Consider the following 18,478-nt stretch of genomic DNA (forward strand, 5'->3'; position numbering starts at 1 on the left):
ACGGGAGTTTCGGGCTTTCAGACTTTTCAACCCGTGTTTTACATATATAATAAATTGCGTTTACACGCTGAAATTTTAAGTTAGTGAGTAAATGACGTCATTTTCTCTAGATCCAACCCTCTGAGGTCCAATCGGCCAGTTTTGAACGTGAGTAATGGCGGACCATGAAATCCAAAACTTACACTCAAAATAGAGCCACAGCAAAAAACAGCCTTTGGATAAAACTCAAAGCTCAAAATTTTGCCAGTTAGGTGTTAAGCGAACACGCTTTCAAATTCAGAAGAAAAAAAGGAAATGATTTTTTGATCATGGTACCACTTTAAGGGGTTTTCCCCTTTGAGAAGATATGAGTGGTGGCTCTGAAAATTTACCGTAGAGAAGGCTGTTTTGGTATGGAGTGCCGATTTTTTAATAAAGCACGTTTAAGGTTTGGCACTGCCGGGTGATACTGTGTCGCAAGATATCTTTAGGGATTTCATTCCTTTGCTTCAGCGCTGATTCACTTTCTGTGAATTTGATGTCTGATAGGAGTGTCTCAATCAGACGTTTTGGATAGCCTCAAGCACGGTGACGTGATTTGAATTTGCAAATGTTCTCTTCAAACGTTGTTCTTGAAGAATTAGTGCGTAGAAGTCTTAAGGGCTTAGTCCTTCACGAATCCTTTTTTGAAACCTCGTGGGTGGCTGGAGGAAAAATGAGTGTACTGAAAGATTTCAGACGGCTTCAAGTGTGTTCTTATATCCAGAATGGATTGATTTTGAAAGCGTTTGCCTTTGTATATACAACAGTGTCTCAAAATGTGGCTTCAGTGTTTGCGATTTCAGCTGTAAATTTGATGGTAGGGTGGTGTCAGTTTGCTTGTGTGATGAACTTGTTTATATCCGGTTTGCTGACATCCCACAACGAAAAAATGTCGTCAATGTATCGTTTCCAAATCATTGGCTTCATGACACTTTTGCTGAGAATTTGTCTCAAGATCGGCCATAAAGATATTTGCAAAGGCAACGGTCATTTTAGTACCCATGGCGGTACCGTGAATTTGTAGATAGTTCTTTCCGTTGAACTGGAAACAATTCTCTTTGAGTATGAGTCTTAGCATATCTTTGATATAGTTTGTTGGGATTGTAGGGTGAAAGTATATGATCCCGTATCGTGCAGTTTGTGTTTCTTAAAACGAGGGGTAATACTCACCACAAGCATATATGATCTGCAAGTACTTGTAGACTCCTTTGCAGGGGTTTCCGAAATAAGTTTCATTCGCAGTCACTACACACCGCCTTCTGTGCTCGCATAATCGCTTGGTATCTAGCGTGACGTCCTGATAAGGGCATTCGACAAAGTTGTCGTCAGTATCATTGGCTCTTAACACCGAGGGGTCAGCTTCGGCAGCATTAAATGAACATGAAGTATCTCCACCAGATTTGCGTCCGTAAGTAGCAATGTAGATGACCATGGCAAGAGAAGAGTTGGCGCACTCAAACTTAAAGGTGTTTCCTTGGCATATAGTTTTTGAGGTGATTTGAATTACTCGAACCGCTGAAAGGAAATAAATTTAAGTGAATCAGATATAAAAGAGGCGTTTATATAGCACTTCATCCTGTGGAAATGCTCAAAATGTGGCTAACGAGCTTTTACTCGTTAAGTCGATCAAGCATACGTGGGCGGGTTGTGATTTCACTAAAATTATACCACTCACACTCACTCAAAGAAATGTACATTACTCTTTCAACACAGTAACTATTGTCAAGCGCAATTTTGTCAAATGCTACCTTTTTACATTTTCCTGAATGTAATGCAAGGTACTTGATTTAGAGGCGTCTGTCGAAAATAATGTTAATACTTTATTTTTTTCGGATAAAAGTACATCCTCGAAAAATGAAAACTGAAAGGCTCGGTCAAGTTTTTTGTGGGCAGCGTGGTCCAAAATCAGCTCCGAAAAGCCACACCCTTTTGTTCGTGAACATTTTTATTTTCGCTAAATTCAATTCAACACCGCTTTGTCTGCTTTATTCGGGAGAGTTTGTTTTCTCGGACAACCTTTTCCCAACCTCACCCGTTGCCAAATTAAAAATTTAACATCTTTTTTTCATGTATATCACATCTGTGAAACTGAATGAGAATATTCTTGATTGGAAAGTGAAGGATTATTCAAGAAGATACCAGAACAAAATAATTCATGAAGAACTTGAGGTGATGGATGGCAAAACGGTGTAGAATTATTTATCTGGTAATCTACGAAAACGGTCTATGTAAAAAATAGTGTTTTTGTTTATTTCTTATGGTAGAGTCTCCTTATTTTGTGCTTTATCCGGGTTTTGTTGAACTCGAACCCAGACCACTCGATCCGGTGTCGAGCACACTAACCATGAGGCCACCGCGCCTCCAACGTCATTCATATGACTCTCTCAAAAGACTAAAAACATTCCAAAGAGATAATTTACAATTATTTTTAACAAAAGATACTCAAGACAATAATTCAGATCTGGGAACTTTTCAGTGGGACATAATTGTGCTAACAATTTCTGTCTAATTATTTTAACTTCCCCTCAGATAAAATTTCTTATCGGGAAGTCAGTCTAATTGTTCCGAAAATAGTGTAAAGAAACCTAGTGTCATTTGTTGCACCTCGAGGAATAGCAACAACACGTTGCATTTGTGATTTTTTTATCTCTTGTATCCATTCTATTTAACATTGCAACGTGTTCTCTGGATTAAAAAAAAGATCGTTATGCAAGGTTCCTGGAAATTGGTTCATGAAAATCATAATTTTAAACAAAAACATTTGCAATAAAATACTGGTATATTTCTTTAAATTAGAATATATCGGCGTTTTCGTTCAACTATATCCTTAGCTTCGCCACATCCGTTGTTTATTGCCCAAGTCTTGATATCTTTACATCAAATACTTTTCAATCCAGATTACTCTCGCAGTGTCAAGGTATCCACTTGAAACTCAAGTCTCGCCTCAATGTACGAATTGTGGTCAAAGACGGCATAACTACGACAAATCTCCATACCTCAAGTGTCTTGCGGAAAAACTGAATTGCTTTCTTTTTCTTATCTTCCTGTATGAAACATTTTAATTGCAAAATTTCAAATTGTTCTTATTTCTAACTAAAAGATCATTTCAAATGTCAAGACGACTCGAGTGCGTTGAGGATTTTTTTTCCAGATTATTTTATCTTCATTTTCATCTTTAAGTGTGACTGAGAAAGCGAGAACGCATTTGGCGGCAATGAAACAGTGGGCAAACAAATCTTATCCGTCGCCTTGTGACCACAAACAACCCGTATGATACCGAGGTCATTAGATGGATATAGCATGCAAGATAAGCTGGACTTACCACCATTATTGACCGTGATGGTCATCTTTAGCACAAGGATAACTTGGATTATCTGAAGACGAAAACAAAAAAGTTAAAGTCCAAATGACTGGAGGCAAGGAAAATAATATGTGCTAGAAATTCCTTAAAATTTTACCTTGAAGAGAACTGCAAACGAATTGAAAAGCCTCATCATGGATGATGTCCTTTAGCCTTAGTCTCTCTGTTCTGAGCTATTTCGCCACATTTTGCCGCAAAGGAGCTATGTAATTTTTGATGGCGTCCATTCTCGTCTCTGAAACACAGACCCCGAAGATTGTTGTCATTCAAATTAACTTGCCTGTCCGTGAACGCGAAGTTTATGGAGACTTTTCATTAATTTTAATGCACTTTTATTAAGCATCGAGAGTTGTCTGGTGGATTGCAGGCACCTGTATCTTGTTCCTTCCAGTCTCCTAAAACCACAAACGAGATCCATTTTATAGACTGCCAGACTTGTTACCGCCATATGCAAGTATCGGTCTAGGCGGTTTGTTGGAAATGTGAAGATATTCCACTGTCTTTCGCATAGTGTGGAATTTGATTATAAAGTTGAGTCACCTGTCCTACAGTGAACACCTGCTAACCTAATATGCAAACTGGGTCGACAAATCCACCAAGCTGTAATTACAAGTGAACACTATGTTGTCAATTATAAATAGAATACAAAGCAAATGGAATTACACAAAGAAAGTACAAAAATTATTCTGCACAATAGAAGCTGTTTACAAATTTGCATTCCGAGAAACATAGTTTGTCGTTTAGCCGAATGAAATGAATGTTGCCCGAGAGTTCACAGATGAAATTAGTTTGTGATGAACACATGAAAGCAATTCGAGCAAGGGATTCAGTCGAAGGTGATTATTTACGAAGAACGGTTTCGTGCAGCGGGTGTACTCGGCTAAATGTAGGACAATAACAACAAAAAAATGCCAAAGATAGCGTCCACAATGGCGAATAACAAATATTTTTATCATAGCTGTTCACTGTAGCTATGAAGAAGAAACATCTTACAAGGCATTGCAAAATATCGACAGCTTAGAAGTTAATATGCATGACTCGAAGAATCTTGAAAAAAAAAACTCAAACAAGGAAATCATTAAAGTACAAGCTTGAAAATAATAATGATTAATATTTTAAATAATAATTTTATCCTTTTAATCCTTTTTATATAGCACGTTTGTTCTCTACGCCATACTTATTGACTTATAGAGTGCTCACCTTGAGGTATTTTATAGACCTTCAAGGGTTTAAACACAGGTCCACCCAAAATGCCCCGCTTTTTATCTAAATCCCAATAGGGAATATTTATTAGAACACAACTAGTCAGTTTTGAGCTTAAACAACTTAAAATTCAAGTCCTCATTTGACATCTCATACTAATTTATAATTTACGATTTTGTTTTGGTAAAATATCTCAGCTGTTAGACAGTTCTCATTTTAGTATCCCTAGTGGTGCCAAAACGGGAAAAAATTCATGAATCTCTCTTTCATGAATTGTGTCATATTGCTTTAATTGTTTTTAGGAAGGTCCTCAAGCCACTTCCGACTGATACCAGTGCACGCTTAAAAAATGATGTTTGGGACTCTTTTGAAAACGATTTTTAAACTGTATGCGAATTCAGTAAAAAAAAGGTGTAGAAATTTATACATCACAGGAAAGTACCAAAATATTTGGGAATACAAGTCCTTTACTATTTTGATGTAAGAGTTACACTTCTTTACTGAACATGAACAATTATTAAGATACAATAAACAATGGGATTATTAGATAGATATAAGCTTTTGTCCTCTATGAAGTCAATTGGTCAGAACTTCCCTGAAAGGCAGCTATTACACGGCATAATGGGCGTTACATAACTGCACTGCGTAATTTGTATTGGAACGGTGTTGCCTTGAAAGGATGTTTTCTTTTTAAAGAGAAAATCATTAAATCGAGTCCTTGAGGCCTGCATAGTATAAACAAGTGTTTTTCACTGTCAGAGATAATCGCACGACCGTATAGACCGAATGCATAAATGGCGGCCAAAAATGTATTGTTTTGCTTATGTGCTAATTAGACTCACTAGCCTCGCTCTTAAGAAACATTTCTTTTGTATTTTGTACATGCAAACGAGGCTAGTGAGTCTAATTAGCAAGCAAACAAAAGAATATATTTTTTGGCCGCCATTTATGCATTCGGTCTATAGGTCTGAACCACTGGCAATTGGAAGCGAAAAGAAAGCAAAGCTAAGAATGAAACAAATTCAGAACTCTGCACATTACCATAAACATTGCTGTGGATGGTATATGCTCGATAGGACAGTGACACCGACGTAAAACGTCTAAAACAGTCAGAATCCAGATGTCCTACCCTCTAGAAGGAAAGCATTTAACTAGGGCTCATGAAATAAATATTAGCTTTAGCTTCTTTTCTTTGATATTGGAAAAATACCGTAAAAAATTCAGGTTGTCTGATGGACGAATTATTCTCCAAATGAAGTTTGAAAACAACGACAAAAAGAGCCTTTCTCTTCTTCCCCGACGAGTTTTATTGTGTAACATAACAGTGGCAAAAAACCGTTTTAGCCATTGTTTGAAATCAAAAATAAACTACAGGTAGAAAAACGCACATCTACGACGAATCCTACTTCATTTACAATTTTTCAGTTATTTAGAAGGACGCCTTCTTGAAATATGTTATCACAATGGCATAAATAATCAATTTGAAAAAAACTCATTGCTCTCAGGTGGGCTTAAGGCTCTATTTTTACTGTACTTCATCAATACAATAATATGATTCACTGTTTCCTCTAGGTTGCTAAGGCTCTCAACTTTTCTATTAATCTACGTGCCAATAAAAGGTATTGTGGGCCACCTTAAAAAAAAAATGCGACTTGGATTCCTTTATGCCGACCATTCTCCCATTTCAGAGGTGTTTAATTATAGTTTTTCCTCGCCAGCATACAAATGTAAATTCCAGGATAGAACACTAATTTATCCTAGGATATCGTTTACTTGTTTAAAAACATATTTCCCGCGAGACAAAAGAAACTTTAAAAACTGAAGATGACACACCAAGTCTTGAGCAAAAGTCTTGAGCAAAATATTCAGAGCGAAGGCACAGAAAAATCGAGCAAAGTGCGGCCACAGCTCAAAACCTAACCTGCCCTCATTTTCAGTTTGTGAGAAGGTGTTAATGAGTTTAAAAGCCTGCCAGGGTTTGTTTTTCAAAATACGACTTAGTTTGGGAATTTTTTAAGATTTTCGCTTTTTCCCCGTCTGATGCTTGAAATTGACAACAAATCAAGGGGAAATTATCCGGTACAAAAATGAAGCTGGCATCCGCGCGCAATAAAAAATATAAACAATCTACCACTTAAATTTCATATAGCAGATGTTAAACACTTTATCTTGCTAGGATTTTTGGTTCGATAAAGTAAAATAGCAACAAACGAGCCCGTTTTGGAAAGACATTCGAATAGTGCTCACTAAAATTAGAATTTACCGCTAAAAATAAAGTGAATTTTCTATATGGGATCATTCTCCAAATTATTTCAAATTCATAAAACATAGCCTACGGATATAGAACCTACTCATTATCTGAAAATTTGCCTGGTTTTCGCACGAACGCCTCTGAAATAAGTCGACTAATGCAAGGCAATTTTGATTAAAACAGATTGGCGTTAGACCCCGGGTCATGTTGCCATGTACAAGTCACGCACCTTTCACGCATCATATCGAACTGATTTAAACCTCAAAAACTATTTGGATACTAACTATTACCCTCTCTTAAGAAGTGTAGCCTTCCTTTGCCAAATTATGCAGCCGCAGAGAGTCAGATTTGTACGATTTGCCATGTAGAGTAGACGCGACCTTCCCGATTTGTGATCGGCGGTCTGTTCGTTCGAGACTGCCAAACACGAAGTCAACAATAAATATTCCCACGGTTTAGGAAATTATGTAATCCTTACCTTTAGTTAAATAGAAAAACATCCTGGTGCAATTTGGGTACACTTTGGAATTGCCTAACGGCTACACTAAATAAAAGCAGCACACGAAATCGAGCAAAGTGTATTTTATTGATTGCGTGACGCACCAAGGCGGCTTGTAGCTACAGTAGGAAACATATTCTTAAAACAGTTTGTGTAAAACGACCTTATTCTTGTTACAGAATCATAAATCAATATTTTTATTATATATGTATAACCGTCAGCAAAGTTTAAGTTAACTTTTTTTTTTTTCAAATTTGCACAACTCAATTTCTCTGCATATTTCATTCAAACCAACTGGACAGGAAAATTTATATAGATCGTTTTCACTGTCACGCAATAAAAAAATAAATCGAAAACCATCCAGTGGAAAAAGTCAAGAATTCGTGATGTTGTAGAAGATAAATGAAGAAGACACTTCTCCAAGTTTTAGGCCTGTGCGTTTCCCCAAACTTCAGATATTCGGTGTTGTTCATGGTGGCCACACTGTCTTACATTTTTTCCTTATAATATACCCCTATATGTCTCAGTAACGCATTGTTTGGTATCAAAATCATAGGTATATGCTCCAAATGTCGTACTAACTTTGCCTTAGACAGAGCGGAAATGTAGTTGCTGCAGACCAAATCGAGGAGGTGTCTCATAAAGTACATACTTTATCATTGGTAGGTTTATATTTATGATTTAGAATCCTCTTGAAGGACCAAATGTAAAATAGACTTTCCGACCTAGAGATGGGTGCGCACTTTAAGTATCTAGATAAACACTTATGTCATTTTGATATAACGCAGTCGGACTAAGTCGATGATAGTCTGCCGCCAAACCAAGAACAACAGCATGTCTGGCAAGGAAATTCAATTCTCGGGAGTCTCTATGTACCTACCCTCCTCCGCAGGCGTCTCGCCTGGTTTTTATTTTCAAATGGTCTCGGGCGTCCTGTGGAAAGATAACTAGAACGCGAAGGCCTGGGAGCAAAAATGTTGGTGGAGCAAAGGACCTCACTCGCCTTCAGCCCTCTCCCACCCAATATAACGGCCACAGGTCACCTAACAAATGAGATACCTGCGGAGGAGGATATTATGTACCGATTTTCGATGTTTTTGTCATAAAAACATCAACACCATTAGACCGTTATTGTAATCATAAACAGGATATCGAAATTGCCGTTTTTCTTGTCACAAACAGACAAAATTTAAGCACTACTAGCAAACATGATTAATGTTATTTAAGTGGAACAGCTATGTTTAGTTTCAACCACTCTGATCATGTTTGCATTATACTTCAGGAAAGTGAAGGCTCGGATTCTTTGCTGAGCATGATGAAAGTCGGACCTGTTGCCGAAAGTACGCCAGCGCCTACTAGAAAGCTCGGCAAAGATACACCCGTCTTTCAGACACCTGAGGGAAGCCTGTACTCCCCATCTGTGCAAACCACCTTGGATCTAACTTGCACGCCTGCTCGACGAGGTCGATCGAGAAGTGCCGGGCATGAAAATAAAACCCCTCTCGAGAAGATGAACCAGTTCTTAGAAAGCAAAGATATTAGCCAAGTCCGTTACCCCTTTACTGTGCCGTGGACCGAGTCAAGTGCTAGAACAAGGCGACGCCATGTTCGCAAAGCCCGTCAAGCAGTAGGTGCAGTGTTGGAGGAAGTTGCGCCAAACCAGTCTGCGCAATTATGGAAGACCCTTGTCTCCTATAGGTCTCTTTAACCACAGAAGTCCTCCAGTGACAGCGAAGAAGAGGATGACGAGAATGTAGATCACGTGCTGATGGCAACACTGTCTGATTGTTATATGAACGCGGGTACTTGGCAGGTCCGGCGCCAGATACTCTCCATAGTAGCTGATAAGCTAGCCTTCAGAACAATGAAAAGGTGGATTCCAGGTTTAACCAGGTACCGATTTAGCACTGCAAAGGAGCATGCACGACGTCATGGTAGAGGAGTACCCCAGGCGTGGCAAGTACAGACCAAAATGTTTGTCTCGCAGACTCAAGTGGATCATTTCCTGGTCTTCATAACGAGCCCGCATATTATACAAGATCTGCCATTTTGAGAGAAGTCCATAAAGCTATCGACAAAGGAAATCGTCACAGTCCCCAATGTCATTCGTACTTTAATACCGGAGTCCATTGTCAGACAGTATCTCACATACGCCGAAGAGTCAAACTTCAAGCCGCTGAGCCGCAGGACACTTCTAAGCATTCTCTCTAACTGTTCTGCATCGGTGGGGAAATCTTTGCAAAGCCTTGACTACATTAGTAGTACTGGAGCTGAAGCCTTTGATGACCTCTGCGATGTTGCGCAACACCTAGGTGATAGTTTTATGGGGATGTCATGGGCCAAGGAGCAAACCGATCGCCTCAAAACATCCAAACGGTACTTGAAGACTGACTACAAGGTAAGGAGGTTATGCTTGACCAATTAATGTCAATACTGTTAAGCCCCACTCCCTTTCCAATGACGCAAAAAAAATGCATGTTTGTAAGATGCTATACTATGAACAAAGGTGTGTCTGGGGAGGGGTACTTGGAGCCTTCGAAGGAGAGAGGGGTAACAAATGCTACTGCCTATAATAATAGTTTGTTACTGTTTCCCTTATGCAGGTGCACGTGGCGAGGACTTCCAGCGTCCCAGACCATTGCAGGCAAGTCGCATTAAGTGATCCTCGAGACAAAGACTATCAGTCCGAGTGTGACCACGCTCACCAAGAAACATGTGATCGATGCGAAGAGTTGACAGCTGTTCTACTGGAGATCGACAAAGCGATCCGATTGATGCCTGCCAATAATGTATCAGAGGACACCAGAGAGGAGCTCACGTTTGTAGCCTATCAAGCCAAACAGAATAGCGAGGCTTGGAAGGCGCATCTGCTACGAAGCGTTAACCAAGATGACGCACGTCTTGACATCCTTGACGCCCTCGATCGATGACACCTCTGTCTTTCTCGTACAAGATTGGGTGATGAAATTCTTACCGAAGAAATATCGCGAAAGCCAGAGTGATTGGTTCGCTAAGTGCGGCTTGTCGTGGCATATAACAGTGGCTACTAGGCGCATGCGCCAAGACCAAGATTTCGAGATGATGACATTCGCCCATGTCTTTCAGTCGATTAATCACGATACACTGGCCGTCCAGGCAATCATGAGGCAATCATGCCCAACCTTATGGTAGCATACTTCAGACAGGATAACGCTGGTTGTTATCGAAGCGGTGGGACCATCGTGGGCACCATTCAAGCTGGACAGCTTCATGGCGTAACAGTCAAGCGACTGGACTTCTCCGACACCCAAGACGGCAAGGGGGCTTGTGATAGGAAGTCTGCTACTATCAAGGCCCACATCAGAATACATCTTAATGAAGAGCATGATGTGGAGACAGCCAGCCAAATGGTGAATGCCATGGAATCATCAGGAGGCGTGTCTGCCCTTTGCGCCTTGTTTTGTGATAGTGTAATATCGCCAAACCCTGCAACAAAGATCAAGTTCGACGGAGTTAGCACAGTCACAAATGTTGAATATGGCGACGGATATATTCGAGTGTGGAAAGCTTATGGCATCGGGCCTGGAAAAAAGATTCCGCTTGCCAAGATTAACATACCGGTCAATTTCCTTATCCCACAGCTTTCTTCTCTTTCGGCAGATGAGGAAGTGTCTGACAAGTTTTGTCCTCTGAAGTCAAGAATAACAAAAGATCCACCCGTTCCTCGAAAAGGAGAACAAAGCCTACCTCCTACAAGCAGCGAGCTTTTCGCATGCCCCGAGGAAGGGTGCACGACATCGTATCAGAGATTTTCGTCCCTCCAGAGACATTTGGACTGCGGTAAGCACGTCCGCGCATTAGAGAGTGAAACCATGCTTGACAAAGCCGTACGGGGATATGCTGCAAGGCTCGAAAGCCAGTTCACGAGAGTGCCACAGTTTGGAGAAGATGCAATGGTGACGAATATTTTTACTCGACAGCCACATTTGAAGATGGGGTGGGCTCTGAAATTGGCCCAGACGAGAAGGGCTAGGTTTACGGACAAACAAAGAGAGTATTTAGTGAACAAGTTCGACAGGACAAAAAGCAAATGCAGTTCAAGTCGCGAGGTCGATGATGACGGCTCGAGATGCAACTGGCAACCGCATGTTCTCCAGTGCGGAATTTCTAACTCCGAAGCAAATAACGAGCTTCTTTTCACGGCTAGCCGCAAAGCGAAACCTGAATATCCATACAGATGCGCAGACGATCCCTGAAGAAGAGGATGATGACGAAGTAGTAGTCATGGAGGAAGCGTTTGGAGAGCTACGAGACCACGTGATGACTAGAATACAGCCAACCCTCCCGATCTGGTACGAGAGCTTCAATCTTTGTCTCCTTAGATCCAATTCTAAGCTCTCCTCATTTGCCATCAGCATACTAAAAGCCATATGTGATCATTTGGGCATTTCCACGGAAGACATCACCGCTAAAAGGAAAAAGCCATACATTTCAAGGCTCGAGGAATTCCTTATGCAGTGTTCTTGCTGCGAATCACAAGACGTGTGAGGAACTGATTGCTTGTAGCCTGCGTGACAGCCTCCACTAATTTGTTATTATTAGGTAATAATAACAAATAATAACAAATTAGTGGCGGCTGTCACGCAGGCTTATTGCTTGCTGCTTTGGAAATATGATAATAATCAGAAATAAGCTGAAATAGAGGCAGTTACTGCTTAGTATAGTATAATGACATTCTCTCAATGAAGTGCATTGAGAAAAGGAGTAGTCCATGAATCGTGACTTGCATCTGTTCAAACTAGTCTTTCGAGCATGGCCCCTCTGTCGAGCAGAAAACTCGCAAGTGTGCGCAGGTGCTGCATATGTCATTTGCACGTACCAAAAGCTCGCCACATACTACAAAGTGTATATTTATATGAAACCGATTTCTTCAAAAAGTCATAGCCGATAGTGCGTTGCCGTCCATCTTGCGGCGGCTAAGAGGAGGGCTTGTGGAAGCAGCTGTGGGGAACAGGAGTGTAGCGAGGAATGTTTCTGTACTTGTGAATTTTTTGGACGTTAGGAAATTTAAGGCCGGGACACACTCGGCGATAAGTCGCTGCAACAATTCGCCTTGTATGACACGGTTAATTTTGTCGCTGCGATCAGTAGCACGAATTCAAACTGGTTTGAATTCGTGCGACTGATTGCAGCGACATGGTCTACCATATTGAATTAGAAAACTGGTTCACATCCCCTCTCATACGAGATCACTGCCTATGCACCAAACAGGCGTCGCCTCGCAGGGACTTGTTAGAGAGCTTAAGCACGCGCATTTTTGAGACGCGGGCGGCAACCGGAAGTGAGCTGTTTTCCCTTTTAACTTGTCTTCACACAACCACATTTACATTGCCAACTATCTTTTATCCATTAGGGACGATTCGTATAAAAATCTGGGAGACACCAGTGTCCTGGCAAGTGAAAAAAACGCACGTGCTTAAGCTCCGTACAGTTTTGCAAGTACAACGAACGCAGGGACTTGAGGCTATCGCTGCGGCTGTCGCCTAGTGTGTCTCGGTCTTTGTTTTCACTAGCGACGCAAGCACAAGCACAAGCACAAGCATAAGAAGCTTATGCTAAGTGAAAACGAACGTCGACATAAGCATCAAAATCAACCACAGCAACCGCCATTTTGTTCAAAAGTTCAGATGCAGGAAATCTAGAACGAGTGCTTTAATTGGCCAGACGCAGCAAATTTCCTTGTGCTTATGCTGCGTTTCGTTTCACACGACGCAAGCGAACACAAGCATAAGCGAAAGCACAAGGTAAAGCAAAATATTTGATCCTTGTGCTTATGCGTGCGTCAACCCCGTTTTCACGGTGAAACAAGAGGCTACAAGTAGCCTATACTCGGGCCTGCAAAAGTACAGTGGTGTATCGTTAATTTAGCACTAAAGAAAAGAAAAGAGAGAAGTCTGTCCTTCTTACATCGGCCTTACATTGCGATTCTCATGATGTTCGACTGTGTATGTAGTGAATACCCGGACCCAGATTATCTTCATTACAGGTGGCGACAATGACCACTGGACAGGAGGTAAAATTTGAGAAAAGCACATTGTTTTTTTACTGATCGATCATGGTTATTCTTGCTCAGTGTTTGAGAAAGCAAACGCTAATTGAACGGTTTAAGATGAAACGAAATGATTCATCGAAACATCTTTTGCAGAAAAAACAGAAAGAGAAACGAAGGTGAGATGTACAAACTTTCGTGCAGTGATGCGCGTAAAAAACACTGTTACGTGCGCGACACGTGAAGATGTGCACCATATCTCAATCTCAACTCTTCAGAAGTACACCAATTCCTTGAGGATGGCCATGCCAAATGAATCCATAGCACGAGAATCAAATATTTAAAATATACCATTTGTTGTAATTTAAATACTCACAGTAGCATGCACCCAATTGTCAAAATAAATATGTTATTTGCCAGCTGGGAGGCCCGTATAGAGAAAAACTGAGGCCGAGGCCTTGAAATTGCAGCTTTTTCAAGACCGACCGACCCTTTGCTGGTAAATAACTTTTTTTTTTTTTTTCCTTCTCTCTCTCCCATCCTCTCTTAAAATTAGTTGTTTTAATTGTTGACTCGCACCGCGCTTGATAGCGAATGCAGTATTAAAGCGACTTACAAACTGAACGTTTCAAAGAGAAGTATTTTTTATTTGAATTCTATTTCCAAACCTCTTGTCTAATGAAAAATAACCTCTGTACGTAAACGGAGTCGGTGTCAAAAAAATTGTGTTTCGTTTCCAGAATATTAATGGTAAGGGCAGGAGAAAAGATAGAATACTGTAGTGTGGGTCACTTGGCCTGTCATTGTTATTTCGCTTTGTGTATTGAAACTCTCGAGAAATAAAGATAGAAATGTGAACGCAAACTCTCTGAACGGTGAGAAGCCTGTCAAGGAATATTAACCATTAATGTCACTGTTCCTTGGTATCAACATGCATAATTAGCTTTTAAACACATAACGCAAGGCGCAGTGGAACGAGACAGCAGACGTATTGGGTTTTTTTTTTTTTTTGAGGGAAACACTGCCTTGCGGCTGGTTAGCCTATGCGACTTCCAGATTGCGTGACAAAGAATAACCTCACTTATCTCTCCAGCACTACGAGCTGAGTGGTAAACAGGAAGTGCTGGATCGGACAAGAGTATCGGCTAGTGAGCAATGTACAAAGGCAACGAGCCAAGAAGCTTGGGGGAAGTCGCTGCGCAGACTTTCACACACCACGCAAGAGCGACCCAATTTTAATGACGGCAAAGCGATATATCCAACCCATGTCCAAAGGGAGAGAGGGAGGGATGGGGAGAACTTTGACAAATTGCAAACAGCTAGTTGATTTACTACAGAAGCCAAACTGCCAAGTGAACCTTGGACGACTAGCTGAGGCTTTTATAGCTAGACCCTGTCTATTAAAATAGCCAGTTGCACAGGTTCTACCATGTAGCAGGTAAGCATTACACCGTGCTCTTTAGTACTAATGAATGAGGCTTTAACAGATTTGGCCAATGCAGGTGTACGTTATAATCTGAGATCTAGGAACAAAGTCTTTATGTCCTCGTTTTAATTACAAGAAAACCGTTGATTGTATGACCTTGCACGGCCGCCTACAAAGAACGCGAAGATAACTATCCTGACATGAATAGCCCTTTTAGTACGGTCACGTTCCATTAACCGTATTTTACTGATAGGGCAGTAAAATCTCATTTAAAGAGAAGAACAGATACTCGTTTATGTGCACAATACATCGAAGCATAAAGTCTACAAATACCTTCAAATACTTACCCCTGCATAACATTTCAAATTCCGTTTTCCGTGAATCTTCTCATGATTACATGTGTTACATACGAACCATGGCAATTACTAGCTTTACAATCACTGGTGCCTCGTTAATCCAATTTATTATTAAGACTTGTTTGCATTACTAATTAACACGGAAAGGGATAACTTGGGGATTTTTAACAATATAGCCTTTAATCTAACCCAAAATCATTCAGATATCCAAAACGTCCTATGCATGATCCATTTCCTTCGTTTTTACTCGTGGATATATATCCACGAGTTTTGGTGAGGTTCTTTATGCAAATGTGTCACTCCTGCGTAACCGGAAGTTCGATCTAATAAGCCAATCAGGATGGATAATCACAACACAGCTTAGCGGATGGCTGCGACTTCCTGTTCGCGAGGTTGTGCGCCGCCATTACTGTATGTCGCTTTTGTACTGAAGTGTTTGAGCACCTTCCGCTGCATTTAGAAGCAAGAAACAAAAGAATTAAAGAAATGGCTTTCTTCGAAGGTGAAGCAAAATATTCTGAACAAGTACAGATTGGTGCAAAAATTGTGCACCGCCTTTCACTGACCAACGCGAAGACTTTAATACATCAATTAACGATGGCCAAAATGATGCGAGTGTCAGTAATAATTTCTACAAAGCAGTGGCAAAAAAGAGCTTCTATGAGAGACTCTATCAAGCGGAAGAGACAAAATCACTTGAAGAGTTCAGGGAAAAGAAAAACATTGCAAAACGCCAAAACAGATCTGAAAATATTGAAGCCGCAAGGGAATAGGAAAAGAAAAGCAATCCAGAACATATCAGAGACCTAAACAGAAAAGCATAAAACATTTAAGGAAAGCTATGCAGAGCTCAAGGCTAAACCAAACTGAAATTTGTCAAGGTCAAGGCTCTATTAGACATTCCATGTCAAAAGTGATTCAGTCTTTTTCGTGATAAGATAACACATGGCGCTGAATATATATGCACTTGCTGTGATCAGTAATGGTTCAGATCATCTGTATCTAAGTGTATCAAATATAATGATAAATATTCACAAGGTTTGTTGGAGGAACGTATAACTGGCGCAAAATGTGTTAATATTACTGAATGGATCTGCTCTACTTGCTAAATCTGTTAACATTATATGACCTGGCAACAAAAATCAGACCTTACTGATTCAAAATTACCTTGTCATCTGTGCAACGAACTTTGAACACATGGTAGAGCTCTTTATAGAAGATGTGTTAAAGAGTAATCTTATGCCTGTTGGAGAAATGGTGTACTTATTTCACAGTGTTGAATTCCAGCAAAGGGGATTACCTCACATACATGCAGTATTTTGGGTATCTAGTTGCATGAGAGCCCACCGTGCTGTTACACAATTATCCAACTATCAATGCTAATGCATAAAGAAAACTTCAGCCTGCCAATTTTAAACAATCGCGGTAACTTTCATATCCACGAGTAACGACAGTGGCACTTTGATTGGGTTTGTCAGCATTATGATTTGCAATATTTCAGGTTTACGTGTTCACCAGTTTGCTTTTGTATCTTGATGTTTAGATTTCCAATTACAAACTCTGTTTTGATTGGTCACTCTATCTCACTGTGTAAATAGTTCACGCTGAATTCAAACCATATACGTTCCGTTTCTGGAGAAAACAAAACAACAACATTCTTTTACAAATCGTACCGGGTATTCCTGATTTCTGTATTAGATTTAACTTTCATTTTCCAAATGGTCTGGATTGCACAAGTGTTGCTATTATTTTTAAAAATACAAACACACTTTTAAGTTTAAGGAACAAGCTTCGATGTTTCAAACATCATTTTGCATTTACCTGTTCATCCACGCTTTTGGAAAATTGTTACATACCACGTGATTACATTTAAACGCATACCTGAGGTAGCTCCTAATAGTTGTGTTTACGAGCAAGTGATCTCTTTGGCTAGTAATACGATGAAATGTGGATGACCTCGGTACATTGTAAACCAAATACGTTCCCGCAAGTTTCCTCCTTTTTCTGCTGTTATAAAATAGACGTCTCAGCCTTTTCTCTGTAATTCTGCTCGGTTCTCGGGCACGTCTATGTCAATGCACACGCAAACCACAACTAAAGTAAACACACTTGTGCTTATTGAGACCTGTAGTTCTCCTTTGGAATCAAGTCTTTATTACCATTGAGAATCAAATAACTGTACAGCCTTTCAAACTACATCACATTTATTTTCTAAAGAGCTGACCACAGTCTCCACTGATGACATCAAATCTTGTAAAACTAGAACAGAACTATATACACAAGATGGCAGTGAGCACGATCGCTAATATGGCTAGGATAGAAGCTAGACCACTACAAGAAACAAACTGTTTAACAATAACAAACAAAAACACGCAATAGACAAAAATCTTACCTCCGTAGTCAATGGTACACTGGACGGGAGGCTGTTTGTTCGCGGTGAAATGGTACAAGCGTGAGGCCATTTGTTCGTTGTGCCAATGTTTTTACTTTGTCTTCAGAAGATTCCAATATGACGTCAATTTGTTTGTGGAGTTATTTTCTTTGTCGCTGTTTGTTGTTGTTGTTCTCAATGAGGTACCCGCTGCTCATTAAAGAATTTGTATTTTGACTTGTATCACTTTCAATAGTTGCGTCCATTTCAGTTACATTCGAGTATATTCTTGTTTCATTCAGTTCGCGGAACGACTTGTTTCGAAGCTGACGCTTGACATCTTTTAGTGTGGGTCTACCTCGAAAAGCCTATGCCTTTCTTTGTATGTGTTTTGAGCGCCCCAAGAAGAAATTGATTAAGCCAACGCAACGTCGATCTTCACTAAATAAATCCTAAACAACGCATCACAGTGCTCTTCATGATCTTAGATTACGTGGTTTGCTTTAAATAACTAATGTAAACAGCGCCACGTGGCTTCTATTGCGCATTACCCAATCAAAACACCGCCACGTGCTTTCTATTGTGCATTGCCCAATCAAACACCGCCACGTTTTTCTATTGTGCATTTTGCTCCACAGGAAAAAAAATAAAACTGAAATCAAACGTATTTTATAACTCGTGCCCCTACGGGCCCGAGTAATAAGCGCTCTTCTTGCGCTTGTGCTTGCGCTTGCGTCGCTCGTGAAACCAGGCTTCACGCATGCCTTGGTGCGTCACGCAATCAATAAAATACACTTTGCTCGATCTCGTGTGCTGTATTAATGCCAAAGTGTATCCAAGTTGCACCAGGATGTTTTTCTATTTAACTAAAGGTAAGCGGGCCATTTCCTAAACCGTGGGAATATTTATTGTTGACTTCGTGTTTGGCAGTCTCGAACGAACAGACCGCCGATCACAAATCG

The 18,478-nt window shown here is 40.3% G+C and overlaps 1 protein-coding gene across 4 annotated transcripts in view; it reads right to left on the reverse strand.

Annotated features, from left to right (window-relative positions):
- Window positions 1–18,478, reverse strand: part of LOC138010640 (uncharacterized) — a 62,409-nt gene that overhangs the window by 10,332 nt on the left and 33,599 nt on the right. For 2 of the 4 annotated variants that reach the window (XM_068857617.1, XM_068857614.1), the window contains exons 2-3: window positions 3,344–3,395; window positions 1,192–1,536 (exon numbers count right to left, since the gene is read on the reverse strand). In XM_068857617.1, the coding sequence (XP_068713718.1) occupies window positions 1,192–1,536; window positions 3,344–3,395 (397 nt within the window). Of the gene's footprint in view, window positions 1–1,191; window positions 1,537–3,343; window positions 3,396–3,479; window positions 3,778–18,478 lie in introns of all 4 variants that reach the window. The other 2 variants (XM_068857616.1, XM_068857615.1) reach the window with 2 other exon arrangements.

This window comes from Montipora foliosa, chromosome 7 (assembly GCF_036669935.1).
Source record: "Montipora foliosa isolate CH-2021 chromosome 7, ASM3666993v2, whole genome shotgun sequence".
Lineage (NCBI taxonomy): Eukaryota > Metazoa > Cnidaria > Anthozoa > Scleractinia > Acroporidae > Montipora > Montipora foliosa.